General features: G+C 50.1%; 1 protein-coding gene across 1 annotated transcript in view; it reads left to right on the forward strand.

The window, feature by feature from the left end:
• Positions 1 to 4,140: 4,140 nt before the first annotated feature.
• The window catches only part of LOC113568835 (protocadherin-9), a 184,266-nt gene continuing 168,406 nt past the window's right edge, over positions 4,141 to 20,000 (forward strand). The window contains exons 1-2 of the mRNA XM_035524714.1: positions 4,141 to 4,481; positions 5,067 to 8,186. Coding sequence (XP_035380607.1) covers positions 5,151 to 8,186 — 3,036 coding nt within the window. The 5' untranslated portion in view covers positions 4,141 to 4,481; positions 5,067 to 5,150. The remainder of the gene's footprint in view (positions 4,482 to 5,066; positions 8,187 to 20,000) is intronic.

Genomic DNA, 20,000 nt, shown 5'->3' on the forward strand with positions numbered 1-20,000 from the left:
AGAAGAGGAAAAAAAGGCTTTTGTCTGCTGACATTTCCTCCTCGGGAAGCAAACTGAAAAGGAGAAATTTTAATTTTGTCTGATTTCAATAGACATGCATCAGAAATGTAATTAATACACACAGGCTGTTTCTCTACAGACTCAGACCTGGTGAGACTGAACCGGTCAAATTCCGTTTGGAAGGGTAAAGATTACTGTCACTAGACCCCCGACTCCCATTACGCCCTCCTCAACTGCCTCCAATCTCTCTCTCTCTCTCCTCTAACTCCCTCTCTCTCTCTCTCTCTCTCTCTCTCTCCTCTAACTCCCCCCCCTCTCTCTCTCTCTCTCCTCTAACTCCCTCTCTCTCTCTCTCTCTCTCTCCTCTAACTCCCTCTCTCTCTCTCTCTCTCTCTCTCTCTCCTCTAACTCCCTCTCTCTCTCTCCTCTCTTTCACCTTTGGTCTTTTTTTCCTGCTTTCAATTTGATTGGAAAAGCTTTGTATTAATTACAGGGAAATAACTTGTCAGAAAGGGAGTTAAATACACACCCATGTACATGGCAGATAGGCCTGCACACACACACACACACACACACACACACACACACAGAATGAGAAACAGAGAGAGAGGGAGATCTTGAGAAAGAGAGAGCGAATGAGAGCAGGGGAGATTCCACAGCTCTCGGTGGGATTACAGGTGGGGTTGATCTTACATGAGTGTTCCATCCTGAAGTCCTGCTTTCAGGATCTTGGCTAGCTGAGAGCATTCCATGAGTACCGCTGTGTGTGTGTGTGTGTGTGTGTGAGCGTGTGTGAGTACTTCTGTGTGTGCACCACTGTGTGTGCGTGTGTGTGTGTTAGTACTGCTGTGTGTGACAGTGTACACTGGCACCTGGAACATACATTTATCACTTTCCAGCCTGTCCTGTCCAACAGAATGTGTGTGTGTGTGTGTGTGTGTGTGTGTGTGTGTGTGTGTGTGTGTGTGTGTGTGTGTGTGTGTGTGTGTGTGTGTGCACGTGTGTGTGTGTGCGTGTGTGTGTGTGTGTGTGTGTGCCAAGTTCAGCCTAAACATAGCAGGGCTGGCCAGGCCTCTGGAGAAATCCTGCTCTCTCTCTCTCTCTCTCTCTCTCTCTCTCTCTCTCTCTCTCTCTCTCTCTCTCTCTTTTTCTTTCTCTTTGGCTCACATGCTCACACACATATAGACACATTTTGTTGAGGTAGGTAGGTCAGGGTAGCAGTAAGTGTGAAGTGTGGAGGTGAGTGTGTCTTTCATATGCCAACTGACTGTGTATGTACATGAGTGTGTGTGTGTGTGTGTGTGTGTGTGTGTGGGTACATGTGTGTGTAAGTGTATGTGTGTGTGTTTGTGCGTGTGTGTCCACTCTTAATTCAGGTACAGTAGTAAATGCTCTGATGTGTGGTGTCATTTTCATGCGCTGTGGAATTTTTATTAATATTTATTCTCATTGTTCCAGTTCCATTTAAGATCAGCCTTATACTCCCAGTTCAGTAGGAGTTGTGGAGACTTGCAGGTGTCATGGAGACCAGCAGAAGGTGGAGGAGCTGCTCGTGTTTCTACAGCTGTGCTGCTTTGTCACTTTGTCTCTTGGTATCCTGGCCTTCTTCCAAAACATCTTGGTTTGGGTTTCAAACAATCCATTATTAGAAAAAACACACAAAAATGACACTTAGTCTTTAGTTAAAGCAAGAAAGAAAGGAAATATTGTTAAATTGCTTTGCTACACCTGCTTCACCTTTTACCTCACAACAGCCTGTTCATGATTTTTCACAACTCTTTGGACGTGAGTGAAAGCTCCGTTATAAGCAACCTACAGATGTGGCTTCACGAAATGTAGATGTTTGAGTTGTAGATGTTGGAGCCGTAGATGTTTGAACTGTAGATGGTCAAACTATCTCATGACTGAACAGTATGCAACCTTCTGCTTCAGGAAGACCCGGTGAGTCGCTCCAGAGCACACAGGCAAACCTGGTGAGCCAATCTAGTGCGCTCGTACTGTTGACGCTGCTTCAGTCACACACCAGTGGAAAGTTTGGTGCCCCTCCATCACCTCAGACAAAGTGGAGAGGCAGGAAATCAGGGAACGCTGAATCACATTCCCAACATCGGGGAATGGCAAATCCCATTCCTACAGAAAGTGCACCATGGATCTTTGGGCAGCACAGGACAGCAGGAATCGTCCTATACCGCGTCATGGACACCACATGCAGCAAAATTTCACTTGGCCTGGAAGACTTTGGGTATTGCATCAGTGTGTTACAACACCCCACCAGCAAGCAGGACTTCCTAGGTAATCTCCATGGTAATCTCCATGGCGATCGACCGGTACCGCCCTCGGGGTCCTTAGACTGTAATGGGCCCTTGGATCACAGGGGTGAGTCCTGGAATATATATTACAGTCCTGCATTATTGAAAATCTATGACCTGCTGCTCCTACCCAAAATAAGCTTAACCCTTTCGGCGCCTATACAGAAGACAAGCTTCCTTATCACCCACAGATGGACGTGATGTGCTGTGACACGGCACGCAGGGCCTTGGTCCAGGGTCAGAGTTCACTCAGATCGACTCCACCCAAACTGGCACTGTGGGAAACATAAATGATAGTTTGTGAAGTGTTAGTTGTATATTAGATTTGCTGCATTAACTTACTTAAAATTACTTAACTAACTTACTTAACTAACTTAAAACTTTGACTTATTAACTAACTTAACTGGCGTGTGTGAGTGTGAGAATGGCTGTGAATGAACTCTCCACGAAACCCAAACAGACGGAACATAATCACACACAACCTTCACAGAAAGTGTGTGTTTAACCTTTGCGGATGCGACATGCTGAGAACAGGAGCGCGGACCGCGAGCGTGTGCGCGAGCCTGCCTCTAGATGGTACTGTTTACCGCAGCACATCCCAGGCGCGCGGTGTCGTCTCCCCGCGAGCGGCGGACGTCACCCTGCCAGTGTTCTTCACTGAGACCATTCACTGAATTATGGGACAGTGTACGGAGCACGTGTGGTCATTTTAATTTTCTTTAAGTGTGTTTTATATGGTTTTGTTTCACTGGTTTTGTTTGATTGGTTTTGTTTGGACTGAGCTCGTGGTTCAGCTGGAGGATCACGACCGATCCCAGCCTGGTAATCCTGAGGTTCCATTTCCGTGATGGTCGCAGTCTGTTCAGATCTCTGGTGCATATTCGGCCTTGTGGGCTGTCGCTAAACGAACTGGTGTCCGGAAGTCTGGGTTTGTCCAGTACCGACACATCCATCCTGCAGCCCATCGAACCCACACGCGCGCGTCGCCGGAGTCTGCACGACACTCCTCGAGTCCTGCACGCGCGTGAGGCTGCAGGTCCTCTCCGCCAGTAACGCCCCGGTCGCCCCATCGCTTGTCTCGTGGACTCATCGTTTAAACTTGCGGTGGCACTCCCACGCGTGCCAGTGAGCGCGCGAGCATCTCGACCTTTGTTCGGTGGAGGACACACAGTTCAATCGTCCCGTTAATGCCAAATTTTGCCTAAATGATCCTCTCGGTCAGTTAATGTTCAGGCATTTAATGGGGTGTGTGTGTGTGTGTGTGTGTGGCTGATGGCTGTCGCCGCGTGCCTTGCAGCCAATCACACGCTGAAATGGGGGCTTGGTGGCGCAAGCACCGGACCGCGAGCCGCAGCCTCCGGCATCTTCGCGAGGATCTCGGGCCATCTCGGCACGCTTTAGTGACGTGGATCCGAGCCAATCACATAACAGCCCCTCCCTTCCTCGCGACGCTAATGAAGAGACGGGCCAATGAGCATCAAAGGGGGCGTGGGCTACGCGGTAAGTCACGCCCCCCTCGGGCATACTCAGAGTTGGAGAAGAAATTCAGTCATGAGGAGGAGAGCGCGACGGCGAGACGCCGCGAGCACTCGGTTCCCGACGCGGACAGGATGAAGCTCGCAGTTACGTACTGACACTCTCGAGCGCAGCCCGCGCTGCCGGGAGGAATCGCTGGATTTGCTGCTTTTTCTTCTTTTCCTTTTTGTGTCTGAAATAATAAAAGGCGACAGAGCGGCGGAACATGTCCCGGGTGGAGCTGAACTGAACTACACCTGAATATCATCTGCGGTGCCGCTCCGTGTCTCTGCGCGGCAGCTCCGCGAGTCGCACCGCTGAGCAACACGCTCGTCGGGGATCCGCGCGCGCGCCGCGGATCCTCTGGTTCCGTTTGGAAGGCAGCGCGTTTTCTCTGCGTGCGAAGTTCAGCCTTAAAGCCCCGCTCGACCGGTTTACGGCTCAGGTGTTGCGTCTGGAACTGGCTTTTCCGACTGGCCTCTCATGCTCTGACCTGCAGCTGGTTGCGCATCAGCACGGATGTCGTCGCGCACTGGAGTGAATACGTGAATATGCTCCTCGCCCCGTGCGAATCGAGCGGATCTGTACAGCAAACCCACGAGCGCGAGGATCGGTAACATAAAATCCACACACGTCGCGAGCTCCCGTCCGAACGGGGTAAGGCAGTGCGAGCATACGCCACAGTTGTTTAAATTACGAATGCAATTTATACTACCTGACTTAAATAATAATACTAATACTAATACTACTAATAATAATAGTAATAATAACATAATCAGATGCAGTCTAATATGATTTGTATCATCCGTGCTTGGCACTAAAATAACCGCACGCTGTGTATCGTTAAAGTTTTCCGAACACACGTTTTGCAGACATTTCAGGACTCGTAATGCACATTATGCCAAAGTGGCCGCCCGGGCGCTGCTCCTGCCGCCGCAGTACCGTGCCGACAGACCCCGGGTGTAAACCCCCAAACATTCACGGGAAAATAGGACGACGCGCGTGTATATACAGCATTAATTAAACGGCGGAATTCTGCCTGCCTAACAGGCGACCTCCACCTGCCGCTTGTGTTAGTCTGCAAGTGCTCGCTTCACTTAACTATTAATACCGAGTCAACACTAATTCTACGTGTCTGTGCCTCGTACAGCGCGTAACAGAAGTGGTTTCTGAAACACCTGTATTGTAGTATTGCTTATGTGTAGGTGTTTGTTCAGCTCATCTTTCTCTACAAACGCGCAGGTTCCGTGAAGCTTTGGCTCGGGCTGAACTGCACACGGATAATTGTTTGAAATAAAGCTGACAGAACGCGACTCAACCGCTGTCATGGATTTAAGGGATTTTTACTTATTGGCAACCTTAGTTGCCTGCCTTTGGTTGGACCCGGCCATCGCCCAAGAGTTGATTTACCCGATCCGAGAGGAACTGCAGGAAAATGTTCTTATTGGAAATATACCAAAGGACTTGAACATCTCGCATATGAATATGGCCACAGGGGTCAGCAGCAGCCTGGTCTATCGGCTGGTGTCAAAGGCAGGGGACAACCCTCTCCTGAGAGTCATGAGCAACACGGGGGAGATTTTCACCACCTCCAACCGCATCGACCGTGAGAAACTTTGCCCCGGCCCCTCGAACGAGGACAGCGAGTGTTCATTCGAGATCGAAGTTGTCATACTGCCCAACGACTTCTTCAGACTAATCAAAATCAAGATCATTGTGAAGGACATGAACGACAACGCACCCATGTTCCCCTCCCCCGTCATCAACATCTCCATTCCGGAAAACACCCTCATCAACAGTCGCTTTGCCGTGCCGTCCGCCACCGACCCGGACACGGGACCCAACAGCGTCCACAAGTATGAGCTGGTCAACGGCCAGAGCTCCTTCGGCCTGGACATCGTGGAGACGCCCGAGGGGGAGAAGTGGCCTCAGCTGGTGGTGCAGCAGAACCTGGACAGGGAGCTGAAGGACACGTACGTGATGAAGATCAAAGTGGAGGATGGGGGACACCCTCAGAAGTCCAGCACAGCTATCCTGCAGGTGACGGTGACCGACGTCAATGACAACAAGCCCGTTTTTAAGGAGAGCCAGATGGAGGTTCACATTCCGGAAAGTTCTCCCGTCGGGACGTCCGTCGTGCAGCTGCAGGCTACGGATGCGGATGTCGGCTCCAACGCAGAGATCAAGTACATGTTTGGCACCCAGGTGTCGCCGGGCACCAGGAGACTTTTTGCACTGAACGCAACCACCGGCCTCATAACGGTACAGCGTCCGCTGGACAGAGAAGAGACTGCCATTCACAAACTGTCTGTTTTAGCAAGTGATGGAAGTTCCAGTCCGGCAAGAGCCACTGTGACGATAAACGTAACGGACGTGAACGATAACGCCCCGAACATAGACCTACGCTACATCATCAGCCCCACCAATGGCACAGTCATGCTGTCCGAAAAAGACCCAATCAACACCAAGATCGCCCTGATCACTGTGTCGGATAAGGACACCGATGTCAACGGTAAAGTGATTTGCTTCATTGAGAAAGACGTGCCGTTTCACCTCAAAGCAGTTTATGACAACCAGTATTTATTAGAGACCTCAGCCTTGCTGGATTACGAAGGCACCAAAGAGTACATCTTCAAAATCGTGGCGTCCGACTCCGGGAAACCCAGCTTGAACCAGACGGCTCTGGTCAGGGTGAAGCTAGAGGACGAGAACGACAATCCGCCCGTGTTCAGCCAGCCGGTGATTGAGCTGGCCGTCATGGAGAACAACCAGCGAGACCTCTTTCTCACCACCATCAGCGCCACGGACGACGATAGCGGCAGGAACGCGGAGATTGTCTACCAGCTCGGACCCAACGCCTCCTTCTTCGACCTTGACCGCAAAACCGGCGTGCTGACGGCGTCCAGGGTGTTCGACAGAGAGGAGCAGGAGCGCTTCCTCTTCACCGTGACAGCTAGAGACAACGGCACGCGTGCGCTGCAGAGTCAGGCGGCCGTGATCGTCACCATTCTGGATGAGAATGACAACAGCCCTAAATTCACACATAACCACTTTCAGTTCTTCGTGTCAGAAAACCTGCCCAAGTACAGCACAGTAGGAGTAATCACAGTGACAGACGCAGACGCCGGGGAGAACGCCGTGGTGTCTCTCTCCATCCTCAATGATAATGAGAACTTCATCCTCGATCCGTTCTCCGGGGTCATAAAGTCCAACGTTTCCTTCGACCGGGAGCAGCAGAGCTCCTTCACGTTCGACGTCCGGGCTGTGGACAACGGTCGTCCCCCATGCTCGTCCGCTGCCAAAGTGACCATCAACGTGATCGATGTCAATGACAATCCCCCCGTGGTCATCTACCCTCCATCCAACACGTCCTTCAAGCTGGTGCCCCTGTTTTCCATTCCTGGATCAGTGGTCGCCGAGGTTTTCGCAGTGGATGGAGACACAGGAATGAACGCGGAACTGAAGTACACCATCGTCAGCGGCAACAACAGGGGTCTATTCAGGATTGATCCAGTGACCGGAAACATCACCTTAGAGGAGAAACCCACAGTGGCTGACATTGGCCTCCATCGGCTGGTGGTAAATATTAGTGACCTCGGCTACCCCAAGTCCCTGCACACACTGGTTCTGGTTTTCCTATATGTCAACGACACGGTAGGGAATTCCTCCTACATCTATGACCTCATCCGTCGCACGATGGAGACACCGCTAGACAGAAACATAGGTGACAGCAGCGAAACATACCAGAGCGTGGATAATCTCAGGACCATTATTGCCATAGTAACGGGCGCCATGGTGGTGATCGTGGTGATATTCATCACGGTTCTGGTGCGCTGTCGTCACGTGTCCCAATTCAAGACTGCTCAGAGGAAGAAGCAGGGCACAGAGTGGATGTCCCCCAACCAGGAGGCCAAGCAGAACAAAAAGAAAAAACGCAAGAAAAGGAAGTCGCCCAAAAGCTCCCTGCTTAACTTTGTCACCATTGAAGAGACCAAACACGACGACCCTGCCCATGAACCCATCAACGGAACCATCAGCCTTCCTGCAGAGCTGGAGGACCCTGGGATTGGCCGCTTTGACTGGAATGCCACGCCCACCAGCACCTTCAAACCCAGCAGTCCCGACCTGGCCCGACATTACAAATCCGCCTCTCCGCAGTCGGCCTTCCACCTTAAGGCCGACACGCCGGTGTCCGCGAAAAAGCATCACGCCATCCAGGAGCTGCCACTGGACAATACCTTCGTGGGAGGCTGTGACACGCTGTCCAAACGCTCCTCCACCAGCTCAGACCACTTCAGCGCCTCCGAGTGCAGCTCCCAAGGTGGCTTCAAGACCAAGGGGAGCTCCCTGCACACCAGACAGGTAAAGGAACACATTTACTGGTCTATTAGCTCGGCGTATAACTACAGCGCTCAGCACTGACGCGCCAGAGTCACGCCCCTGAGAAAAGCCCAATAAATAAACATAAACACAGTAAAGTCTCCCACCCATAGAGGTGCCCATCCATGTTTATACCACAAAACAAAACAGTTTGCAATTTGCATAGAAATAATGACTCCCAACCTAAGACGTGATCTGCTGATCTCATGTGCATGTGTCTGTGGTTTTTGTTTGTTTGTTTGTTTTTTTCCTTTTTTATTTATACACATCTAATTAAAAATAATGATGTATAAAACATTGATAATGTAGTTTTTCTGGAGTCACTAGAAACACGGCTTAGCTTTCCAAAGAGGCCGGATGGTGAAGTTTGTTCTGCAGTTATTGTGTAAATGTACAATGCCTTCAGAATTTGTGAAAGAAACATTTTTTTCATGCCTGTCTACTTCGATCACCACTTTACCATTGTGGCATCCAAACACAAAGACGAAGAAAAACCCCCACTCATCTTCCTCTAAGCAGCGTCACACAAAAAATAACATGTTTGAGTAATCGCTGTGGCTGTGTTGCATCGCCCAGCTCCCCGAGTAAACGTGGGACACTTGCTTCCTAAATGTCTCGAGATTGCAGTGTTTTGCATTTACAAACACCAGCACAGCTGGAATTAACAACATGGCACAAGCAGAGAGAGAGAGGAAGTAACACAGCTGTGCAGCGGTGTGTCCGGGGGACGCCTCTGTCCTGCTGTCTTCTCCACAACACAACCAGGCCAATAAGGTGGACCTATCTCCGGTCCAAATCCGATTATCCATTAATATGTTAAGATCAATCTAATCCTAATCTAATCCAAGCCTCATTAAAAGGAAGCACTTGTCACACTCCAAACACATGCCCGTGTTGTGGAACGAGACTCGTAGGGAGGCTGGGCGAGAGGAAGAGTGGGGAGGAAGTGGAATGTTACCTGTAGGTGGCAGTGTTGTTCTGCAAGGTGTAGCCTGGATTGTGAGCAACATGCAGTGTGTGTGTGTGTGTGTGTGTGTGTGCTGCATAGCTCCCCTACTCTGTCTCCTTCTCTGCCTCTGTTGGTGTCTTTTGTGTGTGTGTGTGTGGGGGGGGGGTGCGTGTGTGTGTGTGGGGGGGGGTGCAGGTCGACAAGTGTGTGTGTGCTTACACAGATATGTGTGGTGTGTGTGTGTGTGCGCGCATGTGTCTCCTTCAGTGAATGGCTTATATTGATAATGATTGATAATGGCAGTTGCAGATGTAAACGATAAGGCTTGACTGTACAAAAACACACATACACACACACACACACACAAACACATGCACACACCCTGACACACACACACACACACACATACCCACATACCATGACTCACACACACACATACTCTGACACATATACCCTGACACACACACACACACACACACACACACACACACACACATGCACACACCCTGACACACACACACACACACACCCACATACCACGACTCTCTCACACACACACACACGCACACACACACATTAGGGATCATCTGTAATTTCCACAAGTGTGAAAGACGTGTAATCAGCGGTAGCAGTGTGTAGAACCGAGTGGTGTGTCTGGACAGTAGGCTGTTGTGCGGATCGGTGAGCCGTTTCAGAAGTGTGTGGGCTGCGCGGATCAGCCGTCTCCCGACGTCTTCTCTCAGAGACACAGCACGTGTGACCTCACTCTCTCCCTCCGAGCCAGCCTCCATCTCGGATCACACAGGACGCCGTCAAATGCGACCTGCCGGTCCATGTAGTCAAACGGTCTGAATTCACCGACATGGATCTGTGCCATGTGAAGGCAGGAGAGAGTGGACTCAGAACGCTCGCACACTTCGGTCCCACCTGGAGATGAAAAGAGACTCGGAGTCTCACTCAGCACACCTGATCTCTCTCTCTCTCTCTCTCTCTCTCTCTCTCTCTCTCTATAAGGCTATACACGTTTGGCTTCCTGTGTATCACTAACAGTCTGGCTACGTTAGTCACTGTAGCCAGAGGCGCATCAGAGCCAAACTCATTATGGCACCCAGAAACGCTGCTGACAGCCACAGGCCAATTAATTTCCCCTTTATCTTCTCCAGGAGAGCTGAGGGGCGGGGCGGGAGGCGGGGCTTCTGCTCTGGCCCCTCCCTGCGGGGGGAACATGGTGATCCAGTGCTGAATTACGACTCATCATTTCCCCAACATGGTCCGACTTTAATGACATTTCAAACTGAGACTTACACAAAAATATATTCTCACTGAAACACAAACACACACACACACACACACAAAACAATTGAGCTTTTATCTCAACATGGTTGATAATTGTTTTTTTATATCACTGTTTTGTAATGCTCATAGATTTTTTTTTTTATATTGCTAGTAGAAAGGGGAACACACACACACACGATGGATGTTCAGAACATGGATATATATGAAACATGTAAACTGTATGTTAAACTGCACACGCGTTTGTCGGTCATGCTGCCGGTTGAGCGAGTCATGCTCATGACTAACACAGTGCAGGGAGGATATGGGATTTGGAGCGCAAACAGAAATTACACCGTCATTTATAGGACCACTGGAAAGTCTTACGTTTCATTTTGGAGAGTCAAAACACTTCACGATGGCATTTTCTTCTCGTGCCTGGGTGTGGAGCTTCTCTTTAGCTGTTCATTTGAGAAGTGCCTCTCCCCAAGACGCCCTCCACCCCCCGAGATTGTTATCACTCAGACAGAATCACACACACAGACGCACAGCCAGCAGAAACCGCTGAAGTGTCATAAACCCCTAAACGTGATTAATGCTCCTCAGAGTTCAGAGAATCAGTGCCGTGATCTCATTACAGACATTCAAAGCGCCATCCAGATCAGTATGAAGAGATTGACTGAGCTTGCCCCCTTTCGGGGAACAGGCCACTGTGTGTGTGTGCCGTTGCTAAGTGTGTGCTGTTGCGTGTATATTAATGAGTTTTCCTCTGTCTGTCAGCAGAGACTGAAGCTTCTTCACAGCCAAAGTAGCTTGTCACTCTGGGTTTGCAGCTCTGGATAGGCGAGACGGAGTGAGACAGAAAGCGTTACCCCCACGCACACATCACGGCCCGACACTTTTCTGCATGAGCCTGTTTAAAAGGTTTAAGGGGGTTTAAGGGGGTAATGTAAAGAGAAATACTGCACCATATGTGCAAGAGTCAAAGACAACTGCCAAGGCCAGCGAGTAAATAATGTAGAGGGAATTAGGAATTGTGTGTGTGTGTGTGCATGTATTTGTATTGCTATACTTTACAAGTGTAACTAAAATAGCAAAACCATTTCTTTGTGTCCTGTTGCTCGTGCGTCCTGTTGCTCGTGCGTCCTGTTGCTCGTGCGTCCTGTTGCTCATGCGTCAGGGTCAGACTGTGAGTCTCACTGACATCCAGAATGACCAGTCACAGACCACGGAACATTCAGGGCAGTCAAAATCTGAAACGGTACTACACAAAGAAAGAAAGAAAGAAACAGATAAATAAATGTGCGCGAGACCCCCCGTTCCATCAGAGGGTCTGGCTGTGTGAAAACGATTCCTCCTCGTGTCCCAAGACATGAGACTGAATCTTGTGACTGAAAGTGCAAATTCCTGGTGAAAGTGGAGCTCAGATGTAAAATGCTTAGATTGCAGTGTGTGTAAAATGCATCATATGATGGAGAATCTGAGGGTGGGATTAACGTATTACTTATCTTGTTCCAGTATCATTGGAGTCACTGTAAGACTTTACCACACAAGAACACAAATACATAATGTGCACGTGTGCGTGTGTATGAATGGCTTTTCTAGAGCAAACAGGAGCTTTTTGGTGCCATGCGGTTCCGTGTGTTAGAGTCTCCATTACTGCGGGGGCACCGGGGAGCCACGCAGCCTCTCCTAGTTGATTTGGTACATTAATGGAGGATTAGTATGGACAAGCGTACGGCTCAGCGCCTCATGTGTGAGCAGATTAATGGAGTGGGACATTACTGCACCTGAGGGGGACGACTGCTGCACTATCTGGCACACAGAGGTGGCGTTGCAGCTCCAGGGGTATAGAGAAAGAGAGAGAGAGAGAGAGAGAGAGAGAGAGGGGAGAGAGAGAGAGAGAGAGAGAGAGAGAGGGGGAGAGAGAGAGAGAGAGAGAGAGAGAGAGAGAGGGGAGAGAGAGAGAGAGAGAGAGAGAGAGAGAGGGGAGAGAGAGAGAGAGAGAGAGAGAGAGAGAGGGGAGAGAGAGAGAGAGAGAGAGAGAGAGAGGGAGGGAGAGAGAGAGAGAGAGAGATGGAGGGAGAGAGAGAGAGAGAGAGAGAGAGGGGGGAGAGAGAGAGAGAGAGATGGAGAGAGAGAGAAAGTTGGGGAGCACGGGTGCCTTTCACGTCATCCCAGCAGGTCTGTTCATTACAATACATAATCACGTTATCTAATGTCACCGTCGGCTTTACCGGGTGGGGGTAGAAGACGCAAACGTGCTCCAGCAATTCAGAGATTCAGCGAAGTACTGACTCGTTGTTCAGTAGCTTCACTATAGGAGGTCAGCCTGGCAGAACTGACTAAGCAAAAAAGCTTTCAGGTTGCAACAAAAATGTTTTGTGCATGTGAAATTTCCCAAGATGTAGAATCTCTCACATGAGCTGTGGATTTTATCATGTGAGCTGTCAAATCTCACGTGAGCTGTAGATTCTCATGTGTGTGTATGTGTATGATTCTCTCAGGTCAAATCTCACTTGAGCTGTAGATTCTCATGTGTGTGTTTGTGTGTATGGGTGTCTGTGTGTGTATGTGTATGATTCTCTCAGGTCAAATCTTTCACGTGAGCGGTCAGATTTGTCACATGAGCACTGCTGGTTTGGGTCTGCTGAGAATGACTAGTCTCTCTATTTAAAGAACCATTCCATCAGCTTTGGACAAATTGCAGGGGTGAAAGACCTTTTTTTAATGGTGGGGTGTCCAGAGCCCACGTCTGACTGACTGGCTGATGGGGAGTTGATGGGCGATTGCATGATCTAAGACAGACTGGAGAAAAGGAGTCTTGCTTGGAGTGTATGAGGTAAAACCTACAGGACCCACAGACAGGGCGACAGATGGTGACCCACTCAGGTGGTCAGACAAGCCCTGGGAACCTTCCAGAGAAGTTCGTTCACAGACAAGCATGGAGGAGGGGTGTGGTAAGAGTAGAAACCTCGCCCTCGTCCACACCCTCTGAGCGTTAGTATTATAATAAACAGTTATTTTGTTTTTGATCTTTCTGGTTAAATGACACAGATCTTTTTTCAGTTTTAGGAATTCTTCGTCTACTTCTTCTTCTTCTTCTTCTTCTTCTTCTTCTTCTTCTTCTTCTCATTATTGTCTATTTTGTAAATGTTTCAGTCTTAAGGAGAGATGAATATAGTAAGTGTGAGCATGTGTGTATATATCTGGGTGTCAGAGGTGTGTGTGTGAGTGTGTGTAAGTGTATGTGTGTGTGTGTGTGAGACAGTGTGTGTGTGTTTTGTTTTTCCCTGTCTGTAATATCTAGGTGGAAGCCCATTTACTGAAGTAGCCGGAAACCTCAACACTATTCTCTTTGTGTCATGTCTGTATGAGGTGTGATTGGTGCCATTGTGATCTCGGCCAGGCTGCATGCTAACGACCCCTGACCCCTGACCCATGCCCCACGCCTCACGACCTCCATCCACCCCCTCCACCCACCTCCTGCTAATGCATGTCCAAGTTTGTTAATCTAACACCTCAGTCCCGTCTTGCTTCTGGGTCACTTGGACGGTCCGTAACTTCTCTAGATAAATGTTTCTTCACTGGTTTGTTTTCATTCTGCTTAATAAACAGAGGAAACATGCAGAAGCTTAAATCTACACACACACACACACACACACACACACACACACACACACACACACACACACACACACACACACACACTCACACCACAGGGTCCTGTAGTCCTGCTCTACACACACACACCGCAGGGTCCTGTAGTCCTGTTCTACACACTCACACCACGGGGTCCTGTAGTCCTCTACACACACGCTGCAGGGTCCTGGAGTCCTGCTCTACACATACACACACACACACACCACAGGGTCCAGTAGTCCTGCTCTACACACTCACACCACAGGGTCCTGTAGTCCTGCTCTACACACACACGCCGCAGGGTCCTGTAGTCCTGCTCTACACACACACGCCGCAGGGTCCTGTAGTCCTGCTCAACACACACGCCGCAGGGTCCTGTAGTCCTGCTCTACACACACACCACAGGGTCCTGTAGTCCTGCTCTACACACACCCACACACACACACACACACCACAGGGTCCTGTAGTCCTGCTCTACACACACACCACAGGGTCCTGTAGTCCTGCTCTACACACACACACACCACAGGGTCCTGTAGTCCTGCTCTACACACACACGCCACAGGGTCCTGTAGTCCTGCTCTACACACACACGCCGCAGGGTCCTGTAGTCCTGCTCTACACACACACGCCGCAGGGTCCTGTAGTCCTGCTCTACACACACACGCCGCAGGGTCCTGTAGTCCTGCTCTACACACACACGCCGCAGGGTCCTGTAGTCCTGCTCTACACACACACGCCGCAGGGTCCTGTAGTCCTGCTCTACACACACACGCCGCAGGGTCCTGTAGTCCTGCTCTACACACTCACACCACAGGGTCCTGTAGTCATGCACTACACACACACGCCGCAGGGTCCTGTAGTCCTGCTCTACACACACACACACACACACACACACACACACACACCACGGGGTCCTGTAGTCCTGCTCTACACACTCACACCATGGGGTCCTGTAGTCCTGCTCTACACACACACGCTGCAGGGTCCTGTAGTCCTGCTCTACACACACACGCCGCAGGGTCCTGTAGTCCTGCTCTACACAGGTTGTCTAAAGTAGATAAGGTGGAAGAAAATGTTTCTTAACTGCTGCTCGTTTGAGGGTGCTGACACCGTGCTGGTGAAACAAGCGCCCTGCCTTCATCATCCGCCCTCCTCATCCTCCCCACACGTGTGACCGTCTCACCCCCGTTGGGGCGGGAGGGTCTTTTCTTTCTTTTTTCTTTTGGAACAAACCCCCCTCCACCCAGCTCACGTCCTGCGGCTCAGTGCGCTGTCGCTGTGTCGAGGTATGTACCCCCCACTGGACCATGTTCATCTCCACCTCCATCACCGGCACCACCCGTCCCTCCTCGGCAGGTGCTGGCTGACCTCCACCTGGCTGTGAAAGACTGCCTACAGCTGTATGAGTAATTTATAATGTACTTAAAAGATGTTCCATGTCAGCTGAGCTCCTGCTAATGCTGCCTAATGTTCTGTGTTATTCTGTAATGGACTGTTATAGCTTTTTCTTTCTTTCGTTCTTTTGCGTTTCCTTCTCTATACTGGATGTAATGTATTGCCCATCTGCAATCTGTACCAGCGCCAAGTAGCCTAGTTTATGATTTTTAAAAGTTTTAAAATTGTTTTCTGCTGAGAATTGCTTGAATGATGGTATTCTATCTTTTACATTTGATATTAAATAAAAAGGGACTTTTATTATATTTGGCTGTCATTGCTTTCGACCAACTGTGATTGTTATGACACCTGGCCGGACCGGACCAGGTTAAGGCCACCACACAGTCAAGTCCAGCCTGGTGAGGTTTATTGGCCAGACCCTTGTGGGTGGAGCATCACAGAGGCATGCTGGGATTTGATATCAGATTCAGGGGTGTGGACAAGTTCATGTCAGCCTACTCTTTAAATCTGTTAGCTCTGGACTCAGCAGGACAGGACGAGCCTAATGTTGGATATCAGAGTGGCGCACTGACTGCGGTGAAGTGGGTCACTGTGTCAGGACACCCAAGTTCTGAGCTGTGGTGTGAGCTGAAGTGTGCTCTCGGTTGTAGTAAGCTGTAGTGTGAGCTGCGGTGTGCTCTGGGTTGTAGTGAGCTGTAGTGTGAGCTGCAGTGTGCTCTGGGTTGTAGTGAGCTGTAGTGTGAGCTGCGGTGTGCTCTGGGTTGTAGTAAGCTGTAGTGTGAGCTGCGGTGTGCTCTGGGTTGTAGTGAGCTGTAGTGTGAGCTGAAGTGTGCTCTGGGTTGTAGTAAGCTGTAGTGTGAGCTGCGGTGTGCTCTGGGTTGTAGTGAGCTGTAGTGTGAGCTGCGGTGTGCTCTGGGTTGTAGTAAGCTGTAGTGTGAGCTGCGGTGTGCTCTGGGTTGTAGTGAGCTGTAATGTGAGCTGCGGTGTGCTCTGGGTTGTAGTGAGCTGTAATGTGAGCTGCGGTGTGCTCTGGGTTGTAGTAAGCTGTAGTGTGAGCTGAAGTGTGCTCTGGGTTGTAAGCTGTAGTGTGAGCTGCGGTGTGCTCTGGGTTGTTGTGAGCTGTAGTGTGAGCTGAAGTGTGCTCTGGGTTGTAGTGAGCTGTAGTGTGAGCTGCGGTGTGCTCTGGGTTGTAGTGAGCTGTAGTGTGAGCTGAAGTGTGCTCTGGGTTGTAGTAAGCTGTAGTGTGAGCTGCGGTGTGCTCTGGGTTGTAGTGAGCTGTAGTGAGCTGAAGTGTGCTCTGGGTTGTAGTGAGCTGTAGTATGAGCTGCGGTGTGCTCTGGGTTGTAGTAAGCTGTAGTGTGAGCTGCGGTGTGCTCTGGGTTGTAGTAAGCTGTAGTGTGAGCTGAAGTGTGCTCTGGGTTGTAGTAAGCTGTAGTGTGAGCTGAAGTGTGCTCTGGGTTGTAGTAAGCTGTAGTGTGAGCTGCGGTGTGCTCTGGGTTGTAGTAAGCTGTAGTGTGAGCTGCGGTGTGCTCTGGGTTGTAGTAAGCTGTAGTGTGAGCTGAAGTGTGCTCTGGGTTGTAGTAAGCTGTAGTGTGAGCTGAAGTGTGCTCTGGGTTGTAGTAAGCTGTAGTGTGAGCTGCGGTGTGCTCTGGGTTGTAGTGAGCTGTAATGTGAGCTGAAGTGTGCTCTGGGTTGTAGTAAGCTGTAGTGTGAGCTGCGGTGTGCTCTGGGTTGTAGTGAGCTGTAGTGTGAGCTGAAGTGTGCTCTGGGTTGTAGTGAGCTGTAGTGTGAGCTGCGGTGTGCTCTGGGTTGTAGTGAGCTGTAGTGTGAGCTGAAGTGTGCTCTGGGTTGTTGTGAGCTGTAGTGTGAGCTGAAGTGTGCTCTGGGTTGTAGTAAGCTGTAGTGTGAGCTGCGGTGTGCTCTGGGTTGTAGTAAGCTGTAGTGTGAGCTGCGGTGTGCTCTGGGTTGTAGTGAGCTGTAGTGTGAGCTGCGGTGTGCTCTGGGTTGTAGTAAGCTGTAGTGTGACATGTAGTGTGAGCTCTAGTGTGTGAATTCCTGGATTTAACTAGACATGAAGTGTTTAACCTTATGTTTTAATAACCCCAGAAGGCCTGCCCTGGAATGGATCTGGAAGGACGTCATTTAGATGGGTAATTCCGGATGAAAGGGGTAATAGGGGCAAACCCCTCTGTGTTGCCCCGCAATCCTGGGTGAAGGCAACCACTATTGTCTGCCAAGCAAACAAACTGCTTATACAAACTGCCCCTGAAAGACAAAACACTGAAAGACATTGAGGATTCTGTGTGTGTGTGTGTGTGTGTGTGTGTGTGTGTGTGTGTGTGTGGGTGTGTGAGAGAGAGAGAGAGAGAGAGAGAGAGAGAGAGAGAGAGAGAGAGAGAGAAAGCAAGAGAAAGAGAAAGCATCATTATATAGTCATGGAATAATATATGCTGATCAGTCTGAGTCTATTTCTGAGACCCATCGTGGCTGGTTCATTGGTCCGCACATTCACACCCTCACCGAGGTAGTTGGGACTTGTTGGGTGGTCCTCACTGAGGTAGAAGGGACTTGTTGGGTGGTCCTCACTGAGGTAGAAGGGACTTGTTGGGTGGTCCTCACTGAGGTAGAAGGGACTTGTTGGGTGGTCCTCAGAACTGGTGCGAGTTTAACATCCCTCTGCACTTTGTCCTTAGCACTCTAATCTCTGCTAGTGAAGAGTCGTAAAAATGACACCAACATCCACAATTTAGTCTGTCTAATGTTCAGTCTCCTAATCTCCTTTTATAGCAGTGAGCATTGGGTGGGGGTTGCTAGGCTGCAGTCGTTCGACCAATGCCGCCTCCGAGATGCCTACTTGATTGCTGTGGCATTTGATTGAGTGACGGCGGTTGCCAGGCCGTGATGCTGATTTGCCCCTGACGGTTCTGGATTATGCATGTACATACAGATGGATCTCTGATTGTAATGGTGCAGTGCGAGTTGGAGGTCTGGCGCGCTCTGATTGTCTGAGCTGATGTTTACTGGCCGTGCGTACTGGTGACCTCACCCTGCCGTCTGCAGGTTCGGTACACCCACCCACCCCCCATCCCCCCGCCGTGGACAGAGCCTGCTCCGGGCTGTCACAGCTCACGGGGAGGTTTACAGCCCAAGCAGGAATCTTGACCGGTGCGTATGTTGTTGGGAATTAGGGCAGAAAAGAAACCACATCACAGCGAATCAGCTCCCGGCGGAGGGCGTTATTGTCCGGGAGTGATGGAGCGCGTAAACAGATGCGTGCTGTCGGCCCGTCCGATGTATGGATCGTAGATGGGTATTGATCTCGGCTCTTTATCTGGGAGGCGGACGGTCCCGAGACCGCCATCTCGGCCGGGAGCAGAGGGGAGGCCTGTGATAAATCTCCCCGAGAATAAGCCGTCACGGAAGGGGCGCACTGGGGAATATTTAACGTAAACGTGAAATATGGTGTGTCTGTGGTTTTATTGTCGGGGTAAAGGAAAAAAAACTCTCCAATCTGCCCTAGCTGCCTGCCGTTACCTCTGACAGTGCACGAGCTCCAGCGCACACCAGTCTTCTTCTTCCTCTGCTTCTCGCTGCACTGCGAGTCGCTTTGTTTACGCGGTAAAAAAAATACTAATAAGTGCAGCAATGTTGTCGAGGCCGCGGAAAAGCGATGCCTTATCATGGCTCAATTATACGCAGGAGTGTAGTAACCTCACGCCTCTATTTAGATGATATGATTTAGTCCTGACAGGAAACTGAATTAGGGAGGCAGTGGGGATGGCTCTGGATATCTCCGAGCAAACGCAGACGTGCAGACCTGCATGCCTTTCGCAGCCGCCTCAACTCCAGGCAACGACGTTCCGATAAACGGAATGTGTACCGGGAGTTGTTTGTTTATTTGTTTATTTATTTTTCCATCAACTGTTTAGTATTCCAGTTGCATTCCAGTTTCTCCGCGCTCTGTGTGCTCTGTGCTGCCGTTCTGCAGCTACGGACCCGAGGTGGGGAAGAGACCCCCGAATCCTGGTGGTCCGAGGTTTAGGAGCTGGAGATGCACTGGAGAGAGTGTGCTGTTTGCCTGAGAGAGCAGATAACTGGGTTAAAACAGGATGACAGAACACGTCTCCACACCAGGATGTTAGACGTGTCCCAGTGTGTCCCAGGACAAGCAACAACTTTATAGTCTGATCACATCAAATCGCAACACACATTATGCCATCTGACAGAAAAAAGTACATCAAATAATAAAGCAGCTTAGTGTTTAGTGGAAGCAAATGAGCAAAACATTGAAGAGAAGCCACTGCGGGGCTTGAAAAGATTAAACAACACACACACACACATTAGGGATCATTTGTAATTTCCAGAAGTGTGAAAAACGTGTAATCAGCAGTAGCGGTGTGTAGAACGGACTGGTGTGTCTGGACAGTAGGCTGTTTTAGGAGGAGGGGTTTCTGCCTCAGAGGGTGGAGCCTGTTTCAGGAGACTGGGTGTTTCAGGAAGTGTCTGCCCTTATCCTCAGTTGCTACACAACCCCA

Source organism: Electrophorus electricus, chromosome 3, assembly GCF_013358815.1.
Source record: "Electrophorus electricus isolate fEleEle1 chromosome 3, fEleEle1.pri, whole genome shotgun sequence".
Taxonomy (NCBI): Eukaryota; Metazoa; Chordata; class Actinopteri; order Gymnotiformes; family Gymnotidae; genus Electrophorus; species Electrophorus electricus.